The 27234-nt window shown below is 35.8% G+C and overlaps 1 protein-coding gene across 1 annotated transcript in view; it reads right to left on the reverse strand.

The window, feature by feature from the left end:
* The window catches only part of TUSC3 (tumor suppressor candidate 3), a 126744-nt gene that overhangs the window by 19190 nt on the left and 80320 nt on the right, over positions 1-27234 (reverse strand). The window contains exon 7 of the mRNA XM_069855959.1: positions 3928-3991. Coding sequence (XP_069712060.1) covers positions 3928-3991 — 64 coding nt within the window. The remainder of the gene's footprint in view (positions 1-3927; positions 3992-27234) is intronic.

Below are 27234 nucleotides of genomic sequence, written 5' to 3' on the forward strand. Positions count from 1 at the left end.
TGAAGGAAGAGTAGAATTTTTCAACTTGGGAAGGAGAAATGAAAGAGAAATCTATATGATGAATTCTATAAAGCCCCAAATAGAAGGACGAAATAAAAGGAAAGAAAAAAAAAAAGAAAAAGGAATATAAATAAATTATGATTATTGTGCAAATTATAGGCAAAAAAGCATCCTGAAGAGTAACTTCTGCATACTACATGAAGTTAACACTGAAAATTCATTGCTATAGAATGCTGTGCCATAATTAATTTAAAAAATGATCGAAAAGAACCAAGAATGAATTCATCAGTGGTTAGGAACTATAATATTCTACATGCTAGATCTAGCTCAAAACCCCTAAATTATGGCTGGATGTTTTGTTTTGTACAATGCACTCAATCTTCTTAACAGTCATTGCTGCATGTACAGACATGGATGCAAACTGGGATGATAACTTGATGCTAAACTTTATTACTAAAACATAATGTGTTTAGACATATGCTTTTTTTAAAGTGACAGAATTAGATACCTAGACAACAAATAGATTGTGTTACCAGGATCACTCATGTGAACGAACTTATTTGTCTGTGCAAATCATGCATGTCAATAGATCCACGGAAGTTGCTGCTTTCATATTCATTTAACAAAAAAAGATTTCTGTTTAAAATCTAATCTGTGCTTTTATTTTAAATAATTTTTATTTGTGTAGCCAGATACATTTGTTTTACAGTAATAATACACCAATTTCTCTTTTTGATAACTTTTCCACTTCATAAGAAAGTCCCAACATTGATCTAATTCTACATAACCTCCCAAATCATTATGCATGCAAATTACACCCAGTTCGTCGAAGCAGTGATCACCAGACTGATGGGGGGGTAAATACTGTTATATATTACATAAAACTTCCCTCTCAACTGCAAATAATAACAAGATTTTGTTGTTCCTGGGAAGGAAATAAAACGTGGCCAATGTCAAAGAAAACTGAGAGCACATATTTAAAAGACCAGCATATTTTTATGGGTGGTTAAATCCAACTTCAAATTAAATTTATACTTAATATTATTCAGTATTACTTTTGCTCTAGCAAGAAATACTAAAACATTCTCTCTGTGCCAAAACCCTCCAATTTTACCTGCCAATCTATGGCCAGGAATGAGCTGTAAAGTAGCATGAACAAAAAGTAAATCTTGGCTATTATTTTCTTTCTAGGCAATAAAAAAGCTAAAAACTAAGGTATCTCATTATTGTAGGCCACAGGATGTGACAACCTTATCCTTGTTCAAACCACTATGAAGTGGAAAGAAGCAAAAAAATAAAGCATGTATATTACCAACATAGTAATGTCTTGTTTTAAAATCCAGTGCATCTTTTGCCCAGGGAAGCTGTGGATGCCCCATCCCTGGAAGTGTTCAAGGCCAGGTTGGATGGGGCCTCGAGCAGCCTGATCTAGTGGGAGGTGTCCCTGCCTATCGCAGAGGGGGCTGGAAATAGATGACCTTTAAGGTCCCTTGCAACCCAAACTATTCTATGATTCTAAACTTTAAAGAATGAAGCGAATGTACTACTATTTATCAATTCAGCATACTTTTTTCTAATTCCCAAATTTTCTGTCAACATTTCCTGAAAAAACAAATAATGATGAAGTGAAGAAGCAAAGAAGCAGCTAATAATTAGTACCAACATTGAAAGGATAAAAATCTATCAGTTCTTTCATGCATAATTGTAACAATCTGTCAAGATTTCATGTCATTTGTGAAACGTATGTAATCAAACACTCAGCTCAATAGTATCAAGAAATGAAATACAACCTTGGAGAATTCTTTTTGCAAGTGGCAATGAACAATCTCACTGTCAGGATTCTTTCCATCAGCTGCTTTAATGTAGTTAGCCAACTTCCCAGTTTAAAGACTGTCTCTGCCAACAAAAAGATATCACTTTCATGCCTGACTCAGACAAACAAGTAGGCCATGAAAAATAGTTTAGTTTATTTTTAATCTCAACTGGGACTGGGGTTTACTTTTTCCATTCTCATTTTCCATTTGTCTTAGATAATAGATTTGTTTAAATTGTTGTGGTTCAAGAGCAGTACAAAACATTAAAGAAATAAATTGTGGTTATAAAAAAGAAAGCATAAAGATGATACTGTATAAGATGCATACTATTTATTATACAACAACTTTTCACATAAATGTAATAGGTCTGTCTATGTATTTTTTTAATGTAACAATTAAATTAATAATCATTGAGTTTTGACTTGGCAGTATTCAGGTAAAGCTATTTATGTTTAATTATCTCTTCCCAAGAAAAGGAGCCCAAATTTAGAAATAATGATCAAATAAATGTGCTTCCAAAGTTTTAATGAATAAAATGTTATTTAGACACAACATTACTTAGGGTATGATATAAAATGTGCAGAATTGATGGAATTACAGAATGATTGAGTTTGTATGGGACCTTTTCAGATCACCTACTTCAACGCCTCTGCTCAAGCAACCTGCTAAAGCAAGTTGCCCAGAACTGTGTCCTGTCAGGTTTTGAGTTATCTTCACAGATGAAGATTCTACAGCCCCTCTGGGCAACCTGCTCCAAAGTTTGACCACCCTTACAGTAAGAATTGTTTTCTTGTTCACAGACTGAATTTCCTGGTTTTCAGTTTGGGCCCACTGCCTCTTGTCCTGTCAGAGTGCACAACTAAGAATATGTCTCCTTTATTTCCTTCCATCAGGTATTAGGAAGAAGAACACATTGATAAGAAGCCCTTGAGCCCTTTCTAGGTTAAACAGTCCAAGCTCTCTGAGCCTTTCCTCATATGAGAGATGCTCCAGTCCATTAACCATCTTTGTGGCCCCTTGTTGGACTTGCTTAAGTAAGTCTGCAACTTTCCTGTACTGGGAGACCCAGAATCAGACACAGTATTCCAGTTCAATAGGTAATACTACATTTACTCTGCAAAATATGATCAGAAATTTGAAATTAAATTTGCAATGGCTATATACAGAACAAATACGGTTTCAAAAAAAAGTAGCAAAATTGTTGCTGGGTAAAAGAATGAAATGAAATAAGAAGATATAACGATGGTGTTCTCTTTGGATAACAAAGATGAAAAATGAAGTCAGAGGAGGGGCAGGATCTAAGCCAATATAATTTCAGGGAGAGAATAAGGATTAGCTATGATCACCAAACTCTGATATCTGACCACAACTTCAAATTGGGAAACATTATCTTTTTCCTCTTGTCCTCCTAAGAGGAAGGCATCTGTGATGGAATGACTGTATTTTAATGGTGGTTAATGTTGACTATAGTTTTCATTTAAAGAGTGACACTGACTAGAAGCAGGGTTTCTCTTATAGATTATTAAGACATATTCACATAAAAAGTAAGTTAACTTGCTCTGACTCAGTAAGAATGAAAGAGTAAAAGTAGGTCTCAGAGGCTTTTTGTGAGGAGGTGATGTCAGAACAAAGAGGACTGGGTTATTTGTTTCAAGAAGTAAACTGTTTGGATTGGGTGGAGGAAAAAAAACCAAAATCAAAGACTACAGGAGGACAAATAAACTTCAGGAACAATTAGTAAATTTCAGTATGCTATCCTTGTCAGTTAAAGGAAATACAGTAATTTTTAACATCTATTTTTTAACTTTTATAATAAAGAGCAAAAAAGAGAATAAAATTTTTGAAAAGATAACACTGAAAAGAAAAATATTAAGAATAGGAACCAGGCATAAGAGTAATAAAGGAGATAACAAGCTACGTTTTAGTGAAAAGAAATGCCAGGTTTACTTGGCAGTAAACAGCAATAACACTGAATATTTGTTTAAACATATAGTAAATAAGCCAAAGTACAATACCTACTCAAAAGTTCAATGATACTCACTGTCAGAGCAATTTCATTTAACAGTGTGCCTCGCTTGTTTTTTTTTCTATTCATCACCTGTTTGAAGGATACTCAGCAGAAGAATAATATGCGATTCTGCAACAAACTGAGCCTGACTGCTTCCATGTATGTAACTCTGTAAAATAAAAATGAAAACCAATCCACTTTATAACAAAGAAATCCATTGAAAATGGCACAACTAGATAAATGAGAATCAAAATAAAACCTGTTTTGCAGAAAAATATACACAGTTTATGTAAGTATGTGTGTTTAGTAAAAAAGTGTTAACCCCAGCATATTTAGGCAAAGCACATATATACAACAAATGTAATGTTTCATACACAAATGCAGTACTCTGGACTCCTTTTCACTCTGCTGCTAGTGTGGAAATAAATGCATGTGGACACGTACTTATTTGCTAGGGAGATACAAATTTTTAGAAGGGAGGTGATGAAATCAAGGACATGCCTCAGCATGGTTTGCACAAAAGTTAAAACTGAACTTGCCTTTAAAAAATCAATCTATTTTAGTCCTATCCAGATTGAGCAAAGTTTCTTCATACAAAGTCTATTCCATCTTTCTCCATGAAGGTAGCACAGTGTCCATAAAAAATCCTAATTCATAAAACGTTTTATTTATATGAAATTGTAATAAATGCAATCACAGTTGTTAACACTAAATTCAAACTTAACATAGTCTACTGTTTTTCCCCAAATAATTGTTAATGGGCTCATTTTGTACATTTATTATTAAGAATATATAGCATATTATGCAGACATTGCTACAGGTTTATTGTTAACTATTTATGATAGCAAAAAAGGACTGCAAACATGCACAAAAATTAAAGAGATTCTCTCTCTTCCTCTACTACATCAGTTACAAACATTTAGTACAGTTCATCATATTATTCTATGTGAAATTAAATATATCCATGTTCTAAAATTTAGTTTTATGTATTCTTAGGCATAGATGCAATTTTCACCTCAACTAAATAGAAAGAAAAATGCTTGCTCCTATTAAGATAAAAGAAAAGGAAACTCTTTACCCTCTTGATGGATCCAGGGTTTTGTTAGTTCGTTTATTTTTAAGCGTATACATTTTGCTGTAATTAATTCTGCTCTGAATATTTCTGTCTGAGTAGCATCCTTGTCAAAATGCAGAACAACTCAGATCTGAAATACGCTGATACTTCAGCATACAAAAGAATGCCTTCACACACAGTAGTTAAATTCTGGTTGATGAACTGTCAAAACATGCAGTTCATAAGATAGGATAAAAGTTTTTACCCAGTGGACTGTTATCCACTGTTTCCAGAATTCAAATATATCATGATCATTCAAATAACCAATTCAAAACTAAACGAGGCAAGAACTTCATACATCTAAAGATCCCATCTCTCAAAGAAGACACCTGTTTTCTTTAAGAAGATAAAAATCATTGATCTCAAGAATAACTCACTGCAGTACAAAATGACAATATGCAAACCTGCACTTCTTGATTTTTTTGCAGGGCTCTTTATAAATCTCACTAAAGCTATATACATATATATATGCATATATAAGTTCACAAATATATAAAACAGAGGAAGGAAACAGGAATATTAAACATTAACAAAAATTAATGATGATGTTAAAATGCGTTATAGATTGTGTACTCCGAGTTATCTGTGACCACCGTCTTGCAAATAGTGACCCTCTGTCATCTGTGACAAGTGGTGGCCCTCAGGGGTCCATACTGGGACCAGTACTGTTAATATTTTCATTGATGATATAGACAGTGAGAGCAAGTGCACCTTCAGCAAGTTTGCAGTTGGCACCAAGCTGAGTAGTGCAGTTATCACACCGGAAGGATTGGATGTCATCCAAAGGGGCCTGGATAAGTTAAAGTTCTTGAAATTATATCCATATAACAAAAGAAAGGATCTGGTCACTTGTGAAGTTTATTTAATCTCACATTTCTTTCCTTCTGCAAGAAGACTCCCGAATGATCTTCATGCAAAGTGCATACTCTTATGAAATTTTATTTGAAGCTACAAACTATTCAGACATTGAGAAGTTATAATTTCTGGTTTTGCTATATTTTTTGCTTTTTGTCATTGAATCCATATAATATCTGGAAGCTCTGTGAAGCCTATCTGGCTGCAATTGCTTTAGGCAAATGCTTTAAAGAAATCAATGAAAAAATTCAGTATTTCTGTTTCATTTTAGAGGCATCAAGAGGGACAACCAGGTAAGATGCAAAGCTAAAGTTGTCAGAAGAGATGCAACCATGGTTTGAGCAGAAGAGCTGTACACAGTTATCACAGCTACACAGTGGATGCAGCACAGAATGCTACACTGGTAGGACTAATACGGGAAGCAAAACTTTGAATAGGGTCTTTTTCCAACTTTAATATTCTCCCATCTCAGGTCTGATTCCACAGAAGAAGTTTGAATTGCTAACTGAAATTATCATGTCCCCAACTCAGGCTCTTTTCTTTGGCAGTGACAAACAACTGTTTACTGCATGCACATTTCTACAAACCTGTGTGTCCTTGTTTCAGTTGGGATAGAGTTAATTTAAATACTTATCTACTATTTGAAAACTCATTAAATGTTTAGTGTTACTTTAGTGCAGATGGCATATATATATATAATCCCTCAATAGCACAGTCAAGAATAACAGTGTAATCTATTTATAATTTTCCCTAAATACAACATATGCTTGCGATTTCCCTTCAGGAGTGATAGTTGCCATGGTTCGGTAAAATACTTGAGTTAAGTGTAATCTGTGCTCTTTCCTTCTTTTCTGTTAATGCAATGTAAACAAAACTGAAACAAACTGTGTGGAAATAAGGTCTCTGTGAGTTACACGTTAATTCTTAAGAAAATATAATTAACTTGTTGAGTACTCAAGATTAATTGAAACATGACTTCAGATGTTCCAATACTCTTTTTTAAAAAAAACAAACCATAATTTTTATTTTTATGAGTATGTGCATGAAGGATGCTGAGGTAGAGGGAGCAGATTAAATTTACTTAGGTTTTGTAATAGCCTATCATACAAAGCTACTTCACGAGGTATTATCATTTTTGGATAACTAAGAAATAACTTGCCTTGAGTTAACAAGACATGACACATATCTAATAAAGTGTATTGGAAACCAATCAAAAGCAGGCAATTTTGAAAATAATTATCCTTAATGATAAACTGAATTAGGATTGTATGTTGAGGGGGCAACAGGCCAAATTCAAGGTAATAAACATACAAAGAGGAGAAGCAATACACTAGTTAACTGCCCCAAATGAGAAAGTTACAAATTCCACATCAACAGGATAAACACTATTATTTTGTCTTCCTTTAGTACATAAGCATTCAGGGTGAAGTTCATAGAGAGGAACATTATAGAAGGCCATGGATTACTTGATCACGATTAAGCGTTCAATTGAAGTCAATCAATTTTGCCAAGAACATACATTAGCTATAAGAATCTGTGGTCTCTTCTCTTAATTTAGAGGGGAAAAACAGAACTCTGTAAAGTTCTTTAGCAAACCAATTTTATGTGTTTTCCAGTTAACATAAACATTCTAAAACAAGCACTTTTATACGAAACATCAATGTATATTAATTTGATGTTTTATTGTGCGTTTTCATGATCATATCCATATTTCTCCACAGAGGTTTTCTTCCATGTTAACTACAGAACACTTCAAAAGCATCATCTTGCCCGGGAAGATTAAAAATAAAATCCTATGCAGCTTAAAAAACTTAGCTTACATACTCTTTTATGTAGCTACCTGTTAAACATGTTTTCCAAAACCAGCACAGTTTCACACAGCTTCACTTGAAGCCTGTGCTCCAAATATGCTTGTTTTTTTACTACACGGTAGTATCAGTTCAGCTCCTCAAGGCAGATCAGATTTTTAACTTGCTTAAGAACCCAATAGAGGACTTCATATGAAATTATTAGCCCAGGCAGGTCTGTCAAAATCTGAAAATAGAAACCTAATCTAATTCCTAGTTTTCTTCTGATCATAGAAGATAATATTATCTGCTGAGGGTAGTATATGTATCACGACCTATTTCCTCTGTACCAGCCATTACTCAAAAGCCCTTCTTATGACTACTGAAGTGACAAACCATGAGACAATGCTGTTTCAGGCCTAAGTTGTTCACACATTTGAGAATGGCTACCAAGCCAAAACATCTGTTAGCATATGAACATGATTTGCAAAAAAACTTTTAAACCTTTTTTTGGACAGAGGGACATAACGTGGGCATGTGTTCATTCTAAAGAACTTAACACTGAAAGTGAGTGAATACATATATGAAGTAACATCTCAAAAACTAAAGCAATGCAAAAAGCCTTGACTGCAGTTCTTTTCCTAAACAGCTCAGAAAACTCTGACGATTCTAATCACATTGATGTCCCACAGTTAGGATAATGTGTAGGTATTTAAGAGAGCAGTTTCTTCTATTGTAGATACCCAGTTATAAAAGGGCAATAAAATATAAAATCTGCAAACGATGCTTAACTGCCTCAACATTTAATGTAGTATTAGACATAAAATAAATCTAAACTCACTTAATGCTAACAGAAATCCTGAACTAATAATGAATTTGTGGTTTTGGCAAAGTGAAGGCTATATAAGACAACAGTGAGAAATGTGCAGCCAGCTATTTGAGCCAGTAGGTTTTTTTTTTCAGGGATCTTAATTTTATTTAACAATGAAACAGGAACATTTAATTTAGTACTAACCCCTTGAAATAAACACTTTCTTTTAGCTAGCTATGAACATCTCCACCTCCCATATAAGCCAACAGAATGTCACTCTGGTGAAAATTTCATTTATTACATACATAGCAAGCAATCTTTCTAAGCAATGTCTCCACATGAAATCCCACTCAGCTGAGTTACAGGCCAACGAGATCAGGACTAAGAAAACACCTAAGGTGCATACCGCAGCGCACACAAAATGGTGAGGAATAAACAGCATTACTAGAGGTGGTGATTGTGCACTTTTAGTGATTTTGTACATCTTACACTCAAGTGCTTCACTGTAAAAAATAATAGGATAAGCTATAAAATCAACAATTGACCCCACATATAAAACTCTATGTATTTATTCCTGTTTCAGCATCCTTGGTGTAACAGTGCAGATGTTCAGTCTCCCATTTACTAAACATGACCATAAAACATATCAGCCACTTTTAATGGGAGAGTTTAACAGCTATGGATAAATTCTATCCTATTTAAGAAATATTTAATGTTGAATTTTTAAAAAACATATGTAATGCATATACACACAACAAACTCCTACAGACACTTTGATTCACTCAGATATTAATTTAATGATTGAGAGTTAAATTTTCTGTGCCTAAGTTCACTGCTGTGTTCACTACTGCCCCAAACCAAAACAGAGTCTAGAGACAGCAGACAGTTTCCACAGACTGGCTGGCTGGCTGACACAGGCTGTGCTGGCGGCTTTCACAAAGCCCATCTGGCATCGAGCACAGAATATGATCTGGGTTCCCAGCCCTAGAGCAAAAGTGGAGCAATGCTGCCTGCTTTTACGGACTAGCTGGCTGGAAAGGCTAGTCAGCATAATTTAAAATATACAAATCCTAGCTTATGCTGTTGCTTTGGTTGTCCCTAGACAGCTTTTATGGCTATACTGCATTATTTAGGGTGTCTAGAAGTGCTACCAAAGGAATTAGTTAGTATAGGTGATTTCACAAATCCAGAAACTGTGAACAGTGCTCAGCTGCACAGAGGCTTGATGCAACCAGATGAATGAGAATTTATTCAAAGGGACTCCTCACACGTTTATTAATTACTAAATAAGAAGACAGAAAATACAGCAATCCTTTGACGGATCATTACTTTATGGGTTTCAGAAAATAATGAGAACTTAACCTCTCATTAGGAATAAAACATTGCTACCCTTGTAGCACTTCACTCACATGTTACCTAATAGTTTGGATATCTCCCCCCTGAGCAGATATTAAGACACACAGTACCCACGTGAGAGGCTTTATAGAGATGGAATTAAGGTTGCTAGGATCTCTGAAATAGCATTCTGGCAGTTTTGGGAAGTTTACATGACACAGCTTAGCCTAGTTGCCTAAGGAAAGGAAATTTTTCAACAGCAATGTTTTGTTTAACAACATGACTACTTTTTAATCAACTTAAGAAAAAAGACCAAAAAAATCTTAGAGAAAACTGCCATTCCTACACACTTCATTACAGCTGGACAACCAAAGCAGTGATACCAATCAAAGAAAAGCTACAAATGAAGTTCAACTGGTAATAGTCCTTTCGGAGTATAGACTACTTGCTTAAGACATAGAAGCCAAACTACAATACATATAATTGGGAAACAACAGAGATTTTAAGATGTTTTTCATTAACAGTCGTTACCTACTCCAAGCAAACTGGATACTGTCCCTAATTCCACTTCAGTTACATCAGCTACAGGTTTCACAATGACCACTGACTCCAAGTTCCACAGTAAGTGAAGTAATTTATTTTTTTTTATTTGCAGTATCAGAGAAACTTGTTGAGTGTACAGAAAGTATTTGGATAGTCAGATTCACAGAACAGTTTGTGTTGAAAGGACCATAAGGATCATCCAATTTCAACCCCCCTGCCATGCTCAGGGGCACCTCCCATGGGATTGGGCTGCCCAAGGCCCCATCCAACCTGGCCTTGAACACTTCCAGGGAGGGACATCCACAACTTCCCTGGGAAACCTGTTCTAGTATCTCACCACCCTCACTGCAAAGAATTTCTTCCTAATATGTAATCTAAATCTTAGAGCCACTCCCCTTCATCCTATCACTACAAGGTCTTGTAAGAGGTCCCTCCAAAGCTTTCTTGTAGGCTCCTTCAGGTACTGGAAGGCTACTATAAGGTCTCCTCAGAGTCTTCTCCAGGCTGAACAACCCCAACTCTCTCAGCCTGTCCTGACAGAAAGAAGCTCCAGCCCTCTGATCATCTTCATGGCCCACCTCTGGAGCTGTTCCAACAGTTCCATACCCTTTTTATGTTGGAGATTCCAGAACTGGACACAGTACTCTAGGTGGGTTCTCACAAGAGAGGACCAGAGGGATAGAATCACCTCCCCAGACAGGCCAGCTATGCTTCTTTTGATGCAGCCTGGGATATGCTTGGCTGTTTTAAAAGCTAATTAAGCTAGGAAGGTGAAACATACTAGACACACATGATCAGGCACGCAAAAAAGAGCATGAAAAAATGGTTTGTATTAGGTTGGTGCAAAAATCATAGGTGTTTTTAACAATCAACTTTAAAACAGTATATCTCAACTTAGAATAATATATACTAATTGAAATAAGAACCATTAGCATCTATGCATTTTTGTTAACAATAAACAAGTCTGTCTATTCTGGTAGGATGGAATTCTGGAGTCCTGGAACGGATAAATTCTTCAAAGGCATTTTAAGCAGCTGCTTGATTGTGGAAAACCTTCTCTTGCAGAAAGTTGTCAAGATGCTTGAAAGTGTGGTAACCAATGGGAGAGACATTGGGTAGGCAAAGTTGGGTGAGGTAGAGTTTTGTAGCCCAGTTTGAGCAGCTTCTGCAAAGCCATTTGCCAGACATGCAGTTGTGCCTTGTCATGGAACAGAACTGCCCCCTTTTGATTGACCAAAATCGGACGTAACTGTTGCAGTTCTTGGTGTACTTTGTCAAATTCCTAGCAATACTTGTCTGCCATGATGGTTTTTCCAGCATGCAAGAAGTTGTAGTGGATTATTTCACATGCTGATCACCAAACAGTGACCATAACTTTCTTTTGATGCAGCTTTGGTTTGTGGAAGTGGTTTGATCCTTCATGTCAGTCCAGCCACTGTGTGAAATGCCACTGGTTGTTGTATAAAATCCATTTTTCATCACATGTCATAAGAGATGAAGAAATGAATCATGTTTGTTGCATAAAAGAAGCGTAGAGCAGAATTAGTAACGGTGCTTTTTTTTTTTTTTTTAATTCTTGTTGAGCTCATGCAGCATCCATTTGTGAAGCTTCTTTGATTTTCAGATTTGATGCAAACATTGAACAACCATTGAATGGTCAATGTTTAGCTCTTCTGCAATCTCTCGAGTTGTTTTGTGTGGGTCTACTTCAATAATGGCCCTAAACTGGTTGTAGTCTACCGAAGAAGGATTTCCATGATTCTCCTCAACTTCAAGGCTCTCATTTCCATTCTGAAATTTTTGGAACCAATGTCAAGCTGTACTTTCATTGATGGTGCCCTGGCCAAATGCTTGATTGACATTGCTAGCAGTTCCTGCTGCTTTATGTCACCTTTTGAACTCATACAACAAAATCACTCAAATTTGCTTTTTTTTCATATTTCATTTGGTAGCATAATATAAATAATAAACAGTGAAAAGAAAACCATTAGTATAAATAACTAGAGTAAATTTTACACTTTAAAATGGTATACTACAATAATACAGTTAAGAAAAAGTTTAATCAAAAATAAGCATAATAGCAATGACAGAATCAGCAATTATTTTTGCACCAATCCAATATAACTGAATAGTTAGATACATGCCTGAAAGGAAAACAATGGCAGCCTTTCTCGCCAAAGGAATTTTAAGTAACATCTTAAGTACAGCCTGTACATCAACTTATAAACCTCAATAGTTACTTTAGAAAGAAGTATCTCAGTGAACACAGTATAAATTAACAGATTTATGAATTAAACAGTTTATTTCTCCAAAACAACTATGGGTCTTTGATCCCCTTTCAAATCACACTTTTAAGAAAACTTCAGATTATTCTTGAGAGGAAGACTGACAGCTAATTGACAAAACATAAACACAAGTGAATGGAGCTACAGCTGCCATTAAGGGACAACAGTCATATTTGTAGTAATGCATTTGCTTTCACCTATTTGTAGTTCAGGATGGTCTTTTTATAGTAGCAAAAAGGAAGTGATACTTGTGTGAAAAATTTAACTGTTTCAAATACTCTGAAGTTTTGTCAACACAGTTTTATAACCAATTGCTTACTACACTTCATATAGCACATACAGGCGTATACGTAGATGCATATCCTGGGACTTTGTGTCCTCTGGGATTTTGTCATTATGCGACAGTGAACCCATGTAAAACCTTAAAAATTAATATTCTTTATTAAAAAAATGTACCAAACAATTAGTGTTCATAAAGAATCAACATTTTAAGTCAGTAAAAAGGGGGAAGTATATTTTCACTGCAAGTTTTATTATTCTGTTCTTATTTAGGTGTAACTTTATCATCTGATGTTGTTTCAGGATATCATTTCAATGATCTAAAGCCCTATACACTGACATTTTAAGTTTATTACATATTGTTGCACTACTGCATTATATATTAACTTTACTCTAGGGATAAAGAGAACTTCACATCAAAGTTTTTAAGAAAACAGAATTCAGGCTGGCATATATTACTTGAGGAAAACTTATTCACACTCGCTTTTTAATTCTTTTTTTTTCAACCCCTTTTTTTCTTAATTTAATCTCTCTTCTCCTAATTCCTCTACAAGCTAACTTAGCAACTTCCATTATGATGCAAAACTCAAATCTACACCAGAATTTTCTCAATGGAAAAGATTACAAATAAGCAGTCTTTGGACAAGAGGACTAAGGAAAAGGACAAGCCTAACATGACTAAAAAAAAATAACCAAAATAGAACTGAATGCATAGTAGAAAGGGCCAAAACCAATTCAAAACTAAGTTTTGCTGTGCAGTTTTTAAGCTTCATATTAATATTCTAGAAGAAGCCTGTATTTTTTTTGAATTGTACAGCTGAGTTACTAAAAAAAATTGTTCTGTCTTGCCCAGAGCAATTTTTTGTATGGTATTTCAGGTTTAGTTAACACATTGGAAGAAGTACTGCTGACATGACATAGAAACTAAACAAAATGAAACCTTTAGTAGGACAAATGGAGAACAAAGGAATCACTTCATGATTAGAATATAAAATTTGAAAGTAGACAGACTTGACAAATAGGAATTTATTTCAATAACAAATAATTTGAATCCATGATTTATGAAGGCTGCTATGGGACTTACTTATTTAAATTCATTGTTTAATGGATGCTTCCTAATTATAAGGATACAAGAGTGAGAACATTTTTTGCAATTGATGTGCTATGCCATTAAACATCTTATACTTCAGCAGCTATCAAATTTGCAATGATGTATTTTATAAAGTTCTGTTTAGGATGGCAGGCATTGACTTAGTATACCATAAAAGCCAGCAGCTAAAAATTTTATGTTATGACACAAAACATTAGACCTATTTGCTGTTCTGTCCTTAACAAGCATTCCAGCCTGCAATGAATACAAATCAAATACTGCCGTCAGCAGGACAAGTTGCATTTCAAGATCCTTCTGTCAGCTGTCTCCATAAAAACCACCCAAATATTCAAAAACCAAAAAGTTTCAGGACTGCAAAAACCAGCACAAGTCTAACAGTGTGATCATTACAGTCAAGCTTGTACAGAAATATTTAAAATGCTAGCTCTACTAAATAAGACATAAAAATTAATAACTAGAAGAGGAAAAATGAATAGAACATTGAATGCTCATGTATTTGGGACAAGGAATCCTATGGATTATTTGAGGCCAAATGAAAAATTCTCTTAATATGTAATAAGTGCTTGTTCATGTGAGACTTTCACTCTTGTATCACAGTATGCAAGGAAGTTAAAAGAATATTACAAGTACTGAATTGTGAAATTGCAGTAAGTTTTCAGCTCAGAAAAGAGAGAATAAGCTTAATCACATTCTACAAATATCAGCAGTCAGAGCTGTTCAAAGCTCAATTATTGTGCCTAAATTAATAAATTAACAAAATAATAAAAAATAATACTATAAAAAGATAAAATAATGTTTTCATGACACAGTGTTTTGAAATTATAAAATAAACACACAATAAACAGGCCATTGTGTAAAAATAAGCTTGTAGGTCTAACGAAGAGAGAAAAAAAAAAGAGTTATAAATTAGAATGGAAATAACTCTTTAAGAAATCATACAATGAAGAATCACACTATATGATATTGATTAAGCAGGTGAAAAAATATCACAGTGAAAAAGAAATAAAAATGAAATATAAACTAAGAACACATAAAAAACTGTTCTCCCAATTACAGTAAGAACAGAAGAGTTTCACATCTGAAAAATGTTTCGATAGATGTCCTCAGGCTGAATAGCAGTGAAAAGATGCTTTCAGTCTGTGCAGCCTAGGTATCTGGAGAAAACTGTCATGCTTTCCAAGACTAGCTGTAAGTGAAAAGAATTTACCAATTACAGAATATTCTTTTGGTCCTTCGTATTTAGTGCTTTATTTTGAAGGCGTTTCTGAAAAGAATTTATGAAACAATAAAGCCAGAAATAGTAATTGAATAGTAAGAATAAGAAAAACTGAGGAGGCCAGATATATTATAACAAGCCTCTGGACCATAAACTGAACACTTTCCCCTGCCCTCCCTCCCTCCAAGAAAAAAAAGACAAACCAAGAAACTAAAATCAAACCAAACTATTATACAAGAATTAAGACATTCCTTGTACCTCTCAGAATCACAGCATGGCTGGTGTTGGAAGGGACCTCTGAAGATCATCTAGCCCAACTCCCCTGCTAAAGCAGGTTCACCTACAGCAGGCTGCAGAGGAGCACATCCAGGCAGGTTTTGAATATCTCCAGAGAAGGAGACTCCACAACCTCTCTGGACAGCCTGGTCCAGGGCTCTGTCACCCTTACAGGGAAAAAGTTTTTCCTCATGGTAAGGTGAAACTTCCTGTGTTCTAGTTTGTGCCTGTTGTCTCTTGTCCTGTCTGGCACCAACCTCTTGACACCTGCCCCTTAGATTTACAACCATTGATCAGGTCCCTTCTCAGTGTTTTCTTTTCCGGACTAAACAGAAGGAGGTCACTCGGCTTTTCCTCCTAAGAGAGATGCTCCAGTCCTCTAACCATCATGCCCCTCCAGTGGACTGTCCTCTGTAGTTCCTTGTCTTTCTTGGAACTGGGGCTTCCAGAACTGAACACAGGACTCCAGATGATGCCTCACCAGGGCAGAGTAGAGGGCAAGGATAATGCCTCTCGACCTGCTGTCCACACTCTTTTTTCATGTACCCCAGGATACCATTGGTTGCCTTGGCCACAAGGACAAGAACTGTCTACATAATCATTGAGTTTAAGTTTAAACCCACTGTACACAGAGTTGTACATTGTATGCAAATACATAGCATATAGAAGATTTTTTTTTTCATTTCTACTTCCGTCACAACAGAATTTTAAGACAGTACACCAAATCCAATTAAAATTTAAGACCTTTACACCATATAGTATTTTTTTAGTACCTTAGGAGTACTTGCAGCCCACGGAAACTAAGCAGAAGCTCCCAAGTTTGGATTTTAGATGTGTGCTGGAGTGAAACTCACTCACTAGCTAAGCCTGAATCAGGGCCTGACAGGCAGAACATTGTCTCAACCTGCTGTATTTCTCTGAATTTAATTAATTCACTAACTTATGACTGACTGAGAGAGACAGCTTCTAATACGGTCTTTCTTGTTTTCTCTAAATGAACTACACCAAAACTCCAGTGAACAATTTCAAGAATTCTCAGTGGTTGTGTCGGTTTTCAAAACTCACCTATGCAGGTGGGTTTCTCTTTAATTTGATTACATGAAATCTGTAATCTGAAGACTGTTCTCCACATATTCCATCCTTCAGTACAAACGCTTGTTCCCAGTGTTGTTGGCTCTGTAATGAATTTGGCTGTCTTTAACTTCACCAGACTTCTAAGATTTCTTTCAGTTCTTGCAGACTAATTAGGCAATGTTTTTGACATAATAGGTGATTTCTCAAAGGATCTTTTTTATTTATCAAAAAAAAAAAGAAGAAAAATGGTTTTGGCACACATTCATCTCCCATGATACAAAGCTCTAGTTACAAAACTTTATGGTGACTTTGACTTAAACGGATTTCTAGTCCCATGCTATTTGTAGAAGAGCAGAGATTTCTTCTCTGTACCTGAAATACTTCGGGTGAAGTAATGATTCAAAAGAAGTCAATAGGCATTTTGCTATTGATTTCAACAGAGCAATTGTTTCATTCTGATGGTTTATTAGTTATAGAATTTCAGAACATCAATATTTAGAAAGATGCATAGTATACAATAAGCCACATAATTGCACAGAACAAACTTTAAAGTAAAATAAATTACTCTATATTAAAGAATTTCAATCTAATATATTTATTTCTACATAATATTTAGCTTCAGAAAACTAAACTGGCTGCCACAAGAACAAAGCAAGCTTTCATTATAAAAGAAATGTTTCTGCAAATAAACGTAGGCAAGAGACTCAGCAGGTAAACTGTGATCCACACATTCCTGGAGGTCAGCAACGCCCCTCTCCCAAATTCCTTCTAAACCGATGAGGAGAGTGAGTTATTTAGTGAGCCAAAGTATGGCTAACACCAAGTGCTTGAATGAGGAAAAACACCTAAAGACATGACCTCCTCACAGTAATGCTCCACATCCAGTCCAGTATTCCATATTTAGTAGTTGAAGTTTCTCTGACATGAGTTGTTTTTTCTGCCCCTTGTCAGAATACATCTTTTTTTAACTCATGAGGCAACTACTCCTTGCTTACTCCAAAAGACAACTAACAGATGAAATACTGACTTTCACTGCAATGTTTATCTCAACAAGGAACTGTGATGGCTACCTATTGTATGTAATGTATGTATGTGCTCGCTCTTCTCAAAGATTAAGAAGAGAAGAAGATTTGGTCATACATCAAGTCAAGAACAGACAGTCACAGTCCTCTAAGTACTACCTCTATGATCTCTGAATTTCACCTAGTAAGAGGAAAGTTTTTGCCAATTCAATATAAGCATGTCATACATGTCCTGAAACTTCTTCAAGTAATAGGGAATTCACTCTAATAATGTACTCTAAGTTACTTTCAATACTAGGAAGTACATTTTTATTTATTTGCCAAAAAGTTAAAAGCATCCTACTAGTGAAGATCTTTTCTGTTTTTAAGTATCTGGCTCCAGCAATCCATATTCTCTCAAAAGCTAATCTGAACAGCTGGCATGCATTGTGACTGCACATATTAGCAAGACTATGTATTGCTCCCTACCAGTCCACATTTCATTTTCCCTTCCTCTTTAAATTCATCTAACTCCAAAGATGTGAATTAGTATATACACCATGTGAATGATGAGTGTACTCTGGTGTAACACAAAGACAGCTCTAGCATGACCACACAAGCAGACTCTTCAGTCTTGCAATGTAACAATAAAAATCCATGAGTTTCTTTATACTGACCAACTACTGAAAATCTTTATTCTTGTGACGTATGTTCAGTACTTTCACATCTCTTGAACTACAAACACTTGAATCATTTGCAGTCAAATTTTATTTTATTATTTTATTAAATGCTGTGGACAAAGCAAGATTAACTTTGCACTTGACAGTCCTCTTTCACATACTTCAAGATAGATGCAAACACTACAGTTTAATGTTTATGTTGAGGTTATGATCTAGAATGGTCCCTTTAAATCATTCCCTGAGACACTGTCTCCCAATACACACTCCTGGTTTTTAGCAGACTACCTTCAAACTACCATCTTGAAGGGGTTTTAATAGCTATAAATTGGTCCAGTAGCTTTTTGAAAGCCGTAAAATTTTAATATGCATACTAACCTTCAGCAAAGTGTCCCACATCTGTGTAACATGTAGAAACATTTTATTTCAAAATGTCGCCTTCAAACTGAATTTGAATAAATGAAAAGCATTCAAGTAAATGAAAAACATTTCACGATTCTGTCAGTCATTATTGAATGCACCTCACTCAAATCAGCCTGTTATCATTACGTCCACAGAAGCACTTCCATACTTCAGCTCAACCTGTGTCATCTGAGCTTTTCCCAAATTGTATTCACGCTGTGCATGAAACAGAACATTTATAGCACTAAAAGTGTTTTTCTCTCCTAATAATTCTAAACGTTATTTGCTCTTTTGTCCACTAAATACTTAGAGGTTGTTTTGATTATGCTATTCTAACAAACAGACCTTACTCCAGAATAGAAATAATCTGCTTAGAGCCAATCATTTCATAGGCATTTTACTTTTATAGGGAAAATGTATGACCTGCTTTTTCATTCATATCACTTTACAGTTATTTCCAACAGCGCAATAAAATCACAGATAAGTCTTGCACAGTTCCTTTGCACAGAACTCAACCTACTCTTCACAGCTGGCTCTTTTCTTTACCCTTCCAAATAACTTAAGGTCAAGAGCAAACTACCAAGCTCTTGGAAAGGGAAGAACAGTAAATAACAAAGGTCGTAACATAAAACCCCTGTGAGACAGCACTGATTTCCTTTCACCTTGGAAGGTGATAATTTGCACCTATTGGTTTCTCCATGAGAAGAACTTATCATTCTGTAAGTTCTTGAAATCTACTTGATGACAAAACTTCCATCGGTTCAAGTGGACTGTCAGCAGTAGGTCTCTCATCTGTGTTAATGCCTTCAAGGAACTTGAATAGATATATGAGGCAATGTTTCTTTCTACTGCCACACTGCTCTACCCAGTGTGTCCTATTTAATCCTGTATCTACAAATTTGCTCAATAAATAAATCATGTTCACGAGTTTTCAGTTCCCAACATCTTAAGAGTCTTGATGAAGAAACTGCTCAGTTCACATATTTTTTATCCCAATCAGGGATTCAAAATGTACAGTTTCTCTTGCTCACATACATCTCTCCCACTGTGCTCTCACTTTATGTATATACATGAAGCTCCCTACAATCTACTAATGCACACACCAGTAAAAGCATTTCAATCTACTAGCTATAAACAGGCTGTGCACAGCATCTGAGGGAGAGGATGCTCTGCTGTCAGACCCAGGCAGTGGGATAACCTCCAGAAGCGAGAAAGCTAGTTCCTACTGCTGCTCTGTTCTCCCTCAAGGTTACTTCCCCATTGGCAGAAACTCTCATTTTTCCTTTACACTTACTTTAAACTAATTCCTTCGTTTCAAAGTCTTTTTGTAATACCCTGGTTACTACTCTATTTAAAAAAGTGTTAAAGCAAATACCTTCCACTTTGTTGTAGTGCTCCATTCACACACATTGTCCACACAAATATTCATTCTTAACAGCTTTATCTAAAGCATTTTGCTCAGTGTGGGCCTTGCAAGCACCTCCATGCCTCCTTAAAGAACTGACATCATATTAACCATATTCCCAGTTCTCCAGTACCAACACTACCTCTTACTTTATTTTAAAGTCTTTAACAACATAGAACATCAATGTCTAGATTACTAAGAAAGATTGTTCTCCCAAAAGTCTTCCTTACTTATGTCTCCCTGTTAAAGACCTTCTAAGCAGTGAGAAATCTTTTAAGCCATTAAATGTGTGCCTTGTTTGTTCCATACAATATAACTTAAGGGAGTATAATGCAGTAATCAAACTCTTGCAACAAGCTTTACCTGGACTCACAACTGCTCTTTGCAACAAACAGCTACAGTTTCTTAAATCTCCTCATCTTTTGTCTCTCTCTTTTAAAAACTCGCATTGTGCATTGCCTTTCAGTGTAAATTAAATAATATTCCATTCTTAGCGTGAAAGTCAATTCAATACAAATGAAGTACTCGCAACATAACTGATGGTATCGCACACGTTCTTCAAACTGCTTCCAAAGATGATAAGGTATCTTTAAGAATTAAAGCTTTTATTTATATTTTATTAAGTGAATTATAAGAAAAATTTATAACCTATGAGATGCAATTACTAGCATAATAGCTTTCTAATAGCAGTTATTACAGTCTTTTCTGTAACAGTTTTTTCTAGCTTTCAAGGAGGCCCAGGCCCATGAAAAACAAGGAGTGGTTGCATACAACCCACTTCCTAAGAAAACAAGCTGACTGGAGATTGTTGCCATTCTTGTTGTAGATCTCTGTTAAAGCAAAATCTGAAAAAGGGATGCCATTGTTTTACCCAAGAGTAACTACATACTGCCCTGCCTATGGCTATGACAACATTCCTTGTGCTGTTTACACACAAACAAATAACCCAATCCCATAGGAAAAAAGAAAAAAAAAAAAACAGCCCTGGAACTAAGTGGACATAGCTCTGAACTTTTAATACCCTTACCAACTTTCCAGAACGTGAGAAAAATAGTAGTAAACTAAAAAGCTTTAAACCTCATTGCTCTCAGGTGTACCTTTTTTGTTTATTAAAGTATAATATATGCACTTAGCATATTTGATAATTATTTGACTTAAATTGTCATGATGACATACTAGATCTTGAAGACTATTTTCATACATCTGAAATATTTGAGATAGCTAGTGAAAAATTAAGCCCTGACACACCCGACAATCTTTATTTGCTTATCCATACATTAGAAGATCAGGGATGAACGTTTCACTCATGTAAAACACAAATATTACTTAAGAATATCTAAATGCAGTAATGATTCATAAGACTGCCTAAATCTGGTAGTGGAAATAACACATCATTCTTGTAGAAACGATCATCAATACTTGAGTTACTTGACATATTGCTAACAACGACCTACACTTCAACGCAAATCAAAAGGAAGCCTTTATAGCTCTCTACAGTCCACTAGCTGTGGTTAAGACATCGATTAATTTAATTGTAAATATGAACAAATTTGAACTGGGTCACATGTAAAAGTTCAATGAAATTGTATTATCATGTAAAATTTGCAAAATGTTTTCAAATGCATTTAGATTTTGCTCACTAGCTAGCTCACAGAAAAAAATTACAATATATAAGAAATAAAAGTAACAAGCCCTTGAGAAGCAGTTCAAACCAATTCACACAGTCTTGGCTATCAAAAATGCATGAAAATTAATACTATGATGGTCATAAATAGTTTGTAATGGTATATGTATATGGCAGAGTGTGGTAGCTTTTATTCTGTATGTTTACATTCCAGAGCTAAACTTCGAAGTTCCAACTGAGTGACAATTCAACACACACCCCAGAAAGAAAAACATATTTAATGTCAATTTCTCAAAAAGGACGTTAGAAATGCATTTAAAAAGTACTTTTTTTTTCCCCAGAAAATGCTCATAAAAGATCTCTGAAAGAGATGAGAGAGGAATTTCATACTGTATCAGGACTGACAGAAACATTCAGAATTTAGTGTAAAAGTCTGATGTATTTATCATTATACTAATATCTAAACTGTATTAAAACTGCATTTCAGTATATGCAATGAGAAATTGGCTGCACTAAAAAAACACTGATAATAGCGTTATCTCTTCTGTTCCAGCAAATATAACCTCAAAGAGGAAGCTTCCTCTGTTGACAATTCAAAGGCTTCTTGAGTATTCACATTATGACTCTGACACTTGCATGACTGATAAGAGACAAAGTCAGAAAAAGTTTGAAGGTTACTCTTTTGTTTCCCTTGAAATTGGTATTTTTAATACCATATATGAACCTTTTTCTGGCAAACTCTCTGTTTAGAAATGCACTATTTTGGGATAGATATTAAAATGCAATTTTGGTATTTCTGAAAGTGCTCTATTCCCTTTGTTTTAGCTTGCCAAATTAAAACAAAATTGTCAGGAAGACTAGAACCAAGCTTTAAAATAAAAAGAGGAAGCATTCCAATTGGGAAATATATATATGTACACCTCCCTCCCTGTCCACCCCCCCTCCCCAAGTTACTTGTTAGTTCTAAGGTAGGTCAAGATGTAAAACTGAAGAATTCATTAAAATCTGTGTGAATTTGAGTAAACTATTAATTACACACAGACACCCCTCATAACATATTATTTAGAATCTCTTCTCAACACTAGAATTGTTTTAAAAATTTAGAATGAAAAAAAGCAGTTAACCATTTGGTAGTTGGATTTTATAAAAATTAATTCAAAAAAGCATTCTCACTTTCAATAGAAAATTACAAGACTGAAGAGGAAAGATTTTAACTTAAGTAGACTCTTCAGAAAATATATATTCTTATCTGACATACAATCATACAGTCTAGCAAAACCTTAAAAGTATAAAGCAAACCAGAAAGCGCAGGGGTATAAAAACTACCTCCCCAAGGAGCTGAGTGCGTGCCCACCATCCTGGATCCAAGAAGACACAAGACAATACTGGACAACACTGGAACATGGGGTGGCGATGGGGTACTCTTTTATTTCTCTCTCCCTTTTTGTCTTTCCTTTCTTTTTCTTTTCCTCACAAACTTTGGCTGTAACATTTAAAATTGGCATTGTGAACAGGACAGATCTCGGTGCTAAAGGGATCAATTGAGTCTAAAGGTCGAACAGGACCTCCCTCAGTGGGGAGTCTGAACACACACATGACATCCCCATGGGATGGAAGAGTAAAGAGGGAAATTCCCAGGGAATTCCTGCACCTATAATTTTGATTATGGCCTCCCAAGGAGACCTTAGTGTTGACTGTAATGCTCCTTTAAAGCAATTAAAGGACTATAATAACTATAATAACTGACCTTCACCCCTCCCCCCTCTCCCTGATATGGTTAGGGCTTGTCATGACTGGCATGAGTCACAAGCTGAGGCTGATCGAATTACCACTCTCGACAAAGTGCATAATTTAAAATGGGAAAAGGCAAGGTGTTCATTTGTGGAGTTTAAACAAAAGATCAGCATGTGGAGAATGAGGCAATAAAACCTGTGCAAGATCTAGTCAAAGCACTGCAGGAACAACTGCAAAATGAGACAAGTCTCTCTGATCAGCTTGCAGCCAAGCGGCTGACTAATCACAGATTATACACCGAAATGAAGAGTCTCTATGATCAACTCACTGCTGAGAGAATTACTAATCAACAGCTGCATGCTGCTTTGAAGGACTCACTGGAAGAGAAGAAACTTCTGCAAGAACAGTTGGCAGAGGTGGACTCCAGATGTGAGGTCTCAGCTTGTTTGAATCATGGGGAGGAGCTTTGTTCTACCTACCCCCAGTAAACACTACAGGAGTTAAGCAAGAGCTATTATCCTGGAGGAAGAGAAGTAGTTCTCCAACACTTGATTGGAATGGAAACCACAGACAGGGGATTGTGGGGCAGGGAAAGGGGTTGGGAGGTGCCTAGCAGGTAACCATGCACACTGTCCCCTACTGCCCTACCTATCTGGCAAGAATCCAAGAGAAGCATTCTAGGGGGCCCCAAAAAACTTAAATGGAATATGTGTAGAGTCTTTCTGAGGAGAGGTGACTGTATTTTATTAAGTATAGACGTGGCCAGAGGATATTGGGGTCCTGGATTTTTTCAATGACAAATGATAACCGGGAACTGTGGTTTTTTTACACAGAAAGCTGTGTAATTGGTGGGGGTCTTAGACTCTATGGAATAGGCCAAGCCTTTTGCTATCAGAGCTCCTACACCTGGTCACACACTAGAGAACGTATAAAAGGCTGCTTGCCTCCAGTTAACGTATAACCACATGTTACTCCCACATCAACCCTCCCCCTGCAGTATGTACCAACCCTGATAGACTACACCCCCACATTAGAGGACTGTCTGATTCCTGGAGTTTCTTCTTAGCCCTCCTTTTCCTGCCAATATAATTACAGAAATATGTTTTATTGCCCTTCACCTCAGTAGACAGATTTCTAATTGATTGGGCTTCGGCCCTTCTAATTTTCTCCCTGCATAACCTCACAACATCTGTGCTACAGAACCCTTTACTATCTGTCCCAAAGCTCTGAAATCTCTTTCAATTGCCCTTGGACTATGCCTTGCAACTTCATCACCACCTACACGGAAGAGCAGCTATAGGTAATAGTTTGAGTGCTGTACCACTGCTGTTTCCCAGCAATGCCCTTAACCCAAACCCTAGACCTACCTAAGATGAGGGTTTGTCTGGCATATTGGATCCTCTGTTCCTCTCAGAAGGGAGTTGCCTACAGCTATAACCCATCTTTACTCCCTCATGGAGGCAGTCCTGACACAAGGGGTAGGCCTTTCTGACCCTGGCAACTCCTCTAGTATAGGTGGTCTGTTATCCACATCTTCCATTGTCTGGCCTTCTACTTCATGTCTACTAGTTTTACTTCCTACTAGCTCCCCTTTGGTCCAATGGATTGTGAAAACCAGTAGCACTGGGAGCGTGCTCACTATATTCATGAAGTTTACCTTCTGGCTTCGTTTAATCCAAAAGGATCATAGTCTCTGTGCAACATGAACCAAAGCACAGAACGTGAGAATAAAGGTGGCATGTGCTTTAAAACAGCACTCTTTATCTGAACTAAGCACTGATGTGGATGAACCCACAGAAAAATGGAAATGAAAAGATAAGCTGAGTTTCCATGAAACATTTCAGGCTTTGGAGGAGGAGAACAAGGTCAAGAGATAACTAAGACCCCACTTACAGAGAAGGATATTACAAATTCGAAGAAATAAAAAGCATTCAGGAAAATAACTTCTTGTGGTAGACCAGATACTAATTTTCTAGACAGAATTAAACAGATACTACTAACAGCAGACCTCAATGATTGGCATGTAACACCGGGCAGATTCTATTCTCAGGCACCCAACAAGAGGTAATAATATTTTAAGCACATTTTTCATAGTAAAAAGGGCACTGTAAAGACACAGGAAGGAGAAAATAATTTCAAATAAAATGGCATGAGTTGATCCAGTAAAATAAACTGAACAATTAATAGTAACACTTTCTATTTCAATAATAACTTTCAATTTAAGATTTTTACATTTCAAGAGTTCAACTGCAATGAAATCTAATGATGGAAGTCATCTACCCTAGGAATATTTGGTGAATTGAATGAGTCAGAGACTAATAGTTTAAGTTTCTTAAGCTATCATGAATCTGCATCAAATACATCTTAGAAATAAATAAATAAATATGTAAATGAATTAGTGACCTTTCAGGGAAGGATTCCAGACTCAAGTGATTAATAATCCCAAATAGAATGCAATGAACAACTAAAGCTTAGAAAGAATGGAAAGACATTGACTAGAAAATACATTTCCTTTTTAAATGCTCAAGAAGCTTAGCAATAAAATGAAAGCTGTCAGGAGCTAAGCTGAGGTGGCCCTGCAAATGAATGATATTAAACCAGATAGTTCATATTTCAGCCATTAAAATAGAGCACAAGCAAAGAAGTTAATATGCAGTAAGGGGTGGTAATGACCCAATTTCTGGAGTCTGTTTTCAGCAATGCGTACAACGAATAAAAGGGATACAAGGGTCCACAGCTGACAGAAAGCATCTATACCACATAATAAGTTGAACAAAACCCAGAAAAGCAGAATTCCAAAACTGGTACACAAATCTTAAAGCCTAATAGAAATTTATTTTATTATGTATGCATTCTAGCTAGCTACAGCTATCTGAGCATGTTAGTGGAAATCTATAGAATAGCATGCGTAGAAACTAAACATATTATGGAGGGAAGCTAGATTTCAATAACATGAAATCCTCCTAAATGAATTTTGAAATGAAAAAAACTAAACACGTGAATAAACTTGAAAAAATGAGATTAAACGCAGCATGCTTATTCCAAAGAGATAGGTACCAGATTCATCAGGCACAATCTCTTGCTTAAGGTAACTAATCCTCTTGACAGAGAAAATACGCTATTACTTATCTGGAGTTAGGCAATTCATTCTGTTACACGTAAAGCTGAAGAAAAATGGGTTTGGAACCAACACTATAAGCAGGTTGAACAACTGGCTCAATGCAAGACAGAATAGGGTGTTTAAAAACACATAATGGATCTCTGTATCTTGGGACTAATTTATTAAGTTTCAAGTTGATGACTTGACTGCAAAAATAGGTACTAATAAATTCAGATGATGCCAGAAAGAAACGGAGAGGAAAAAACTCTACTACACTACATAGGAAGAAATGAAGGCTATATGCTTCAAAAGTCAGAAGAATTTCCACAGATTATGTTCTCATTATCTGAAAAGAACTCAGGAAAAAAACCTATCTACTATATAAAGTCCGGGCTGAATATGATTCATCACTGTCATCTGCCCATCAAAAAATTAAGTCAAAATCAAGGTACCAAGTATTGCATCTGCAGTCCACCCAACTGAAAAGGAACCCAAAAGACATTTCACTTGAATACAAAAGGTGAAAAAACAGCACTGTAAAACAACTCTGGGAGCAAAATGTTAATTGAAGTCAAAGATTTTGATGAGACGCACTTGCCCATGTTTAGATAATGTACAAGGGCCCTCCCACTACCTTGTACTCATACTCTATGAATTAAGCATTGCAGTTATTTGCTGGATCAGTGTTATATGAAACAGTGTAGATGGTCGAATGCATTAAAAAAAAAAAAAAAAGGAAAAATACTCAAACGAGTATTATGCATTTGGACTGAACTTGTTAAC

The sequence above is a fragment of the Phaenicophaeus curvirostris genome, chromosome 4 (genome assembly GCF_032191515.1).
Source record: "Phaenicophaeus curvirostris isolate KB17595 chromosome 4, BPBGC_Pcur_1.0, whole genome shotgun sequence".
In the NCBI taxonomy this organism is placed as follows: Eukaryota; Metazoa; Chordata; class Aves; order Cuculiformes; family Cuculidae; genus Phaenicophaeus; species Phaenicophaeus curvirostris.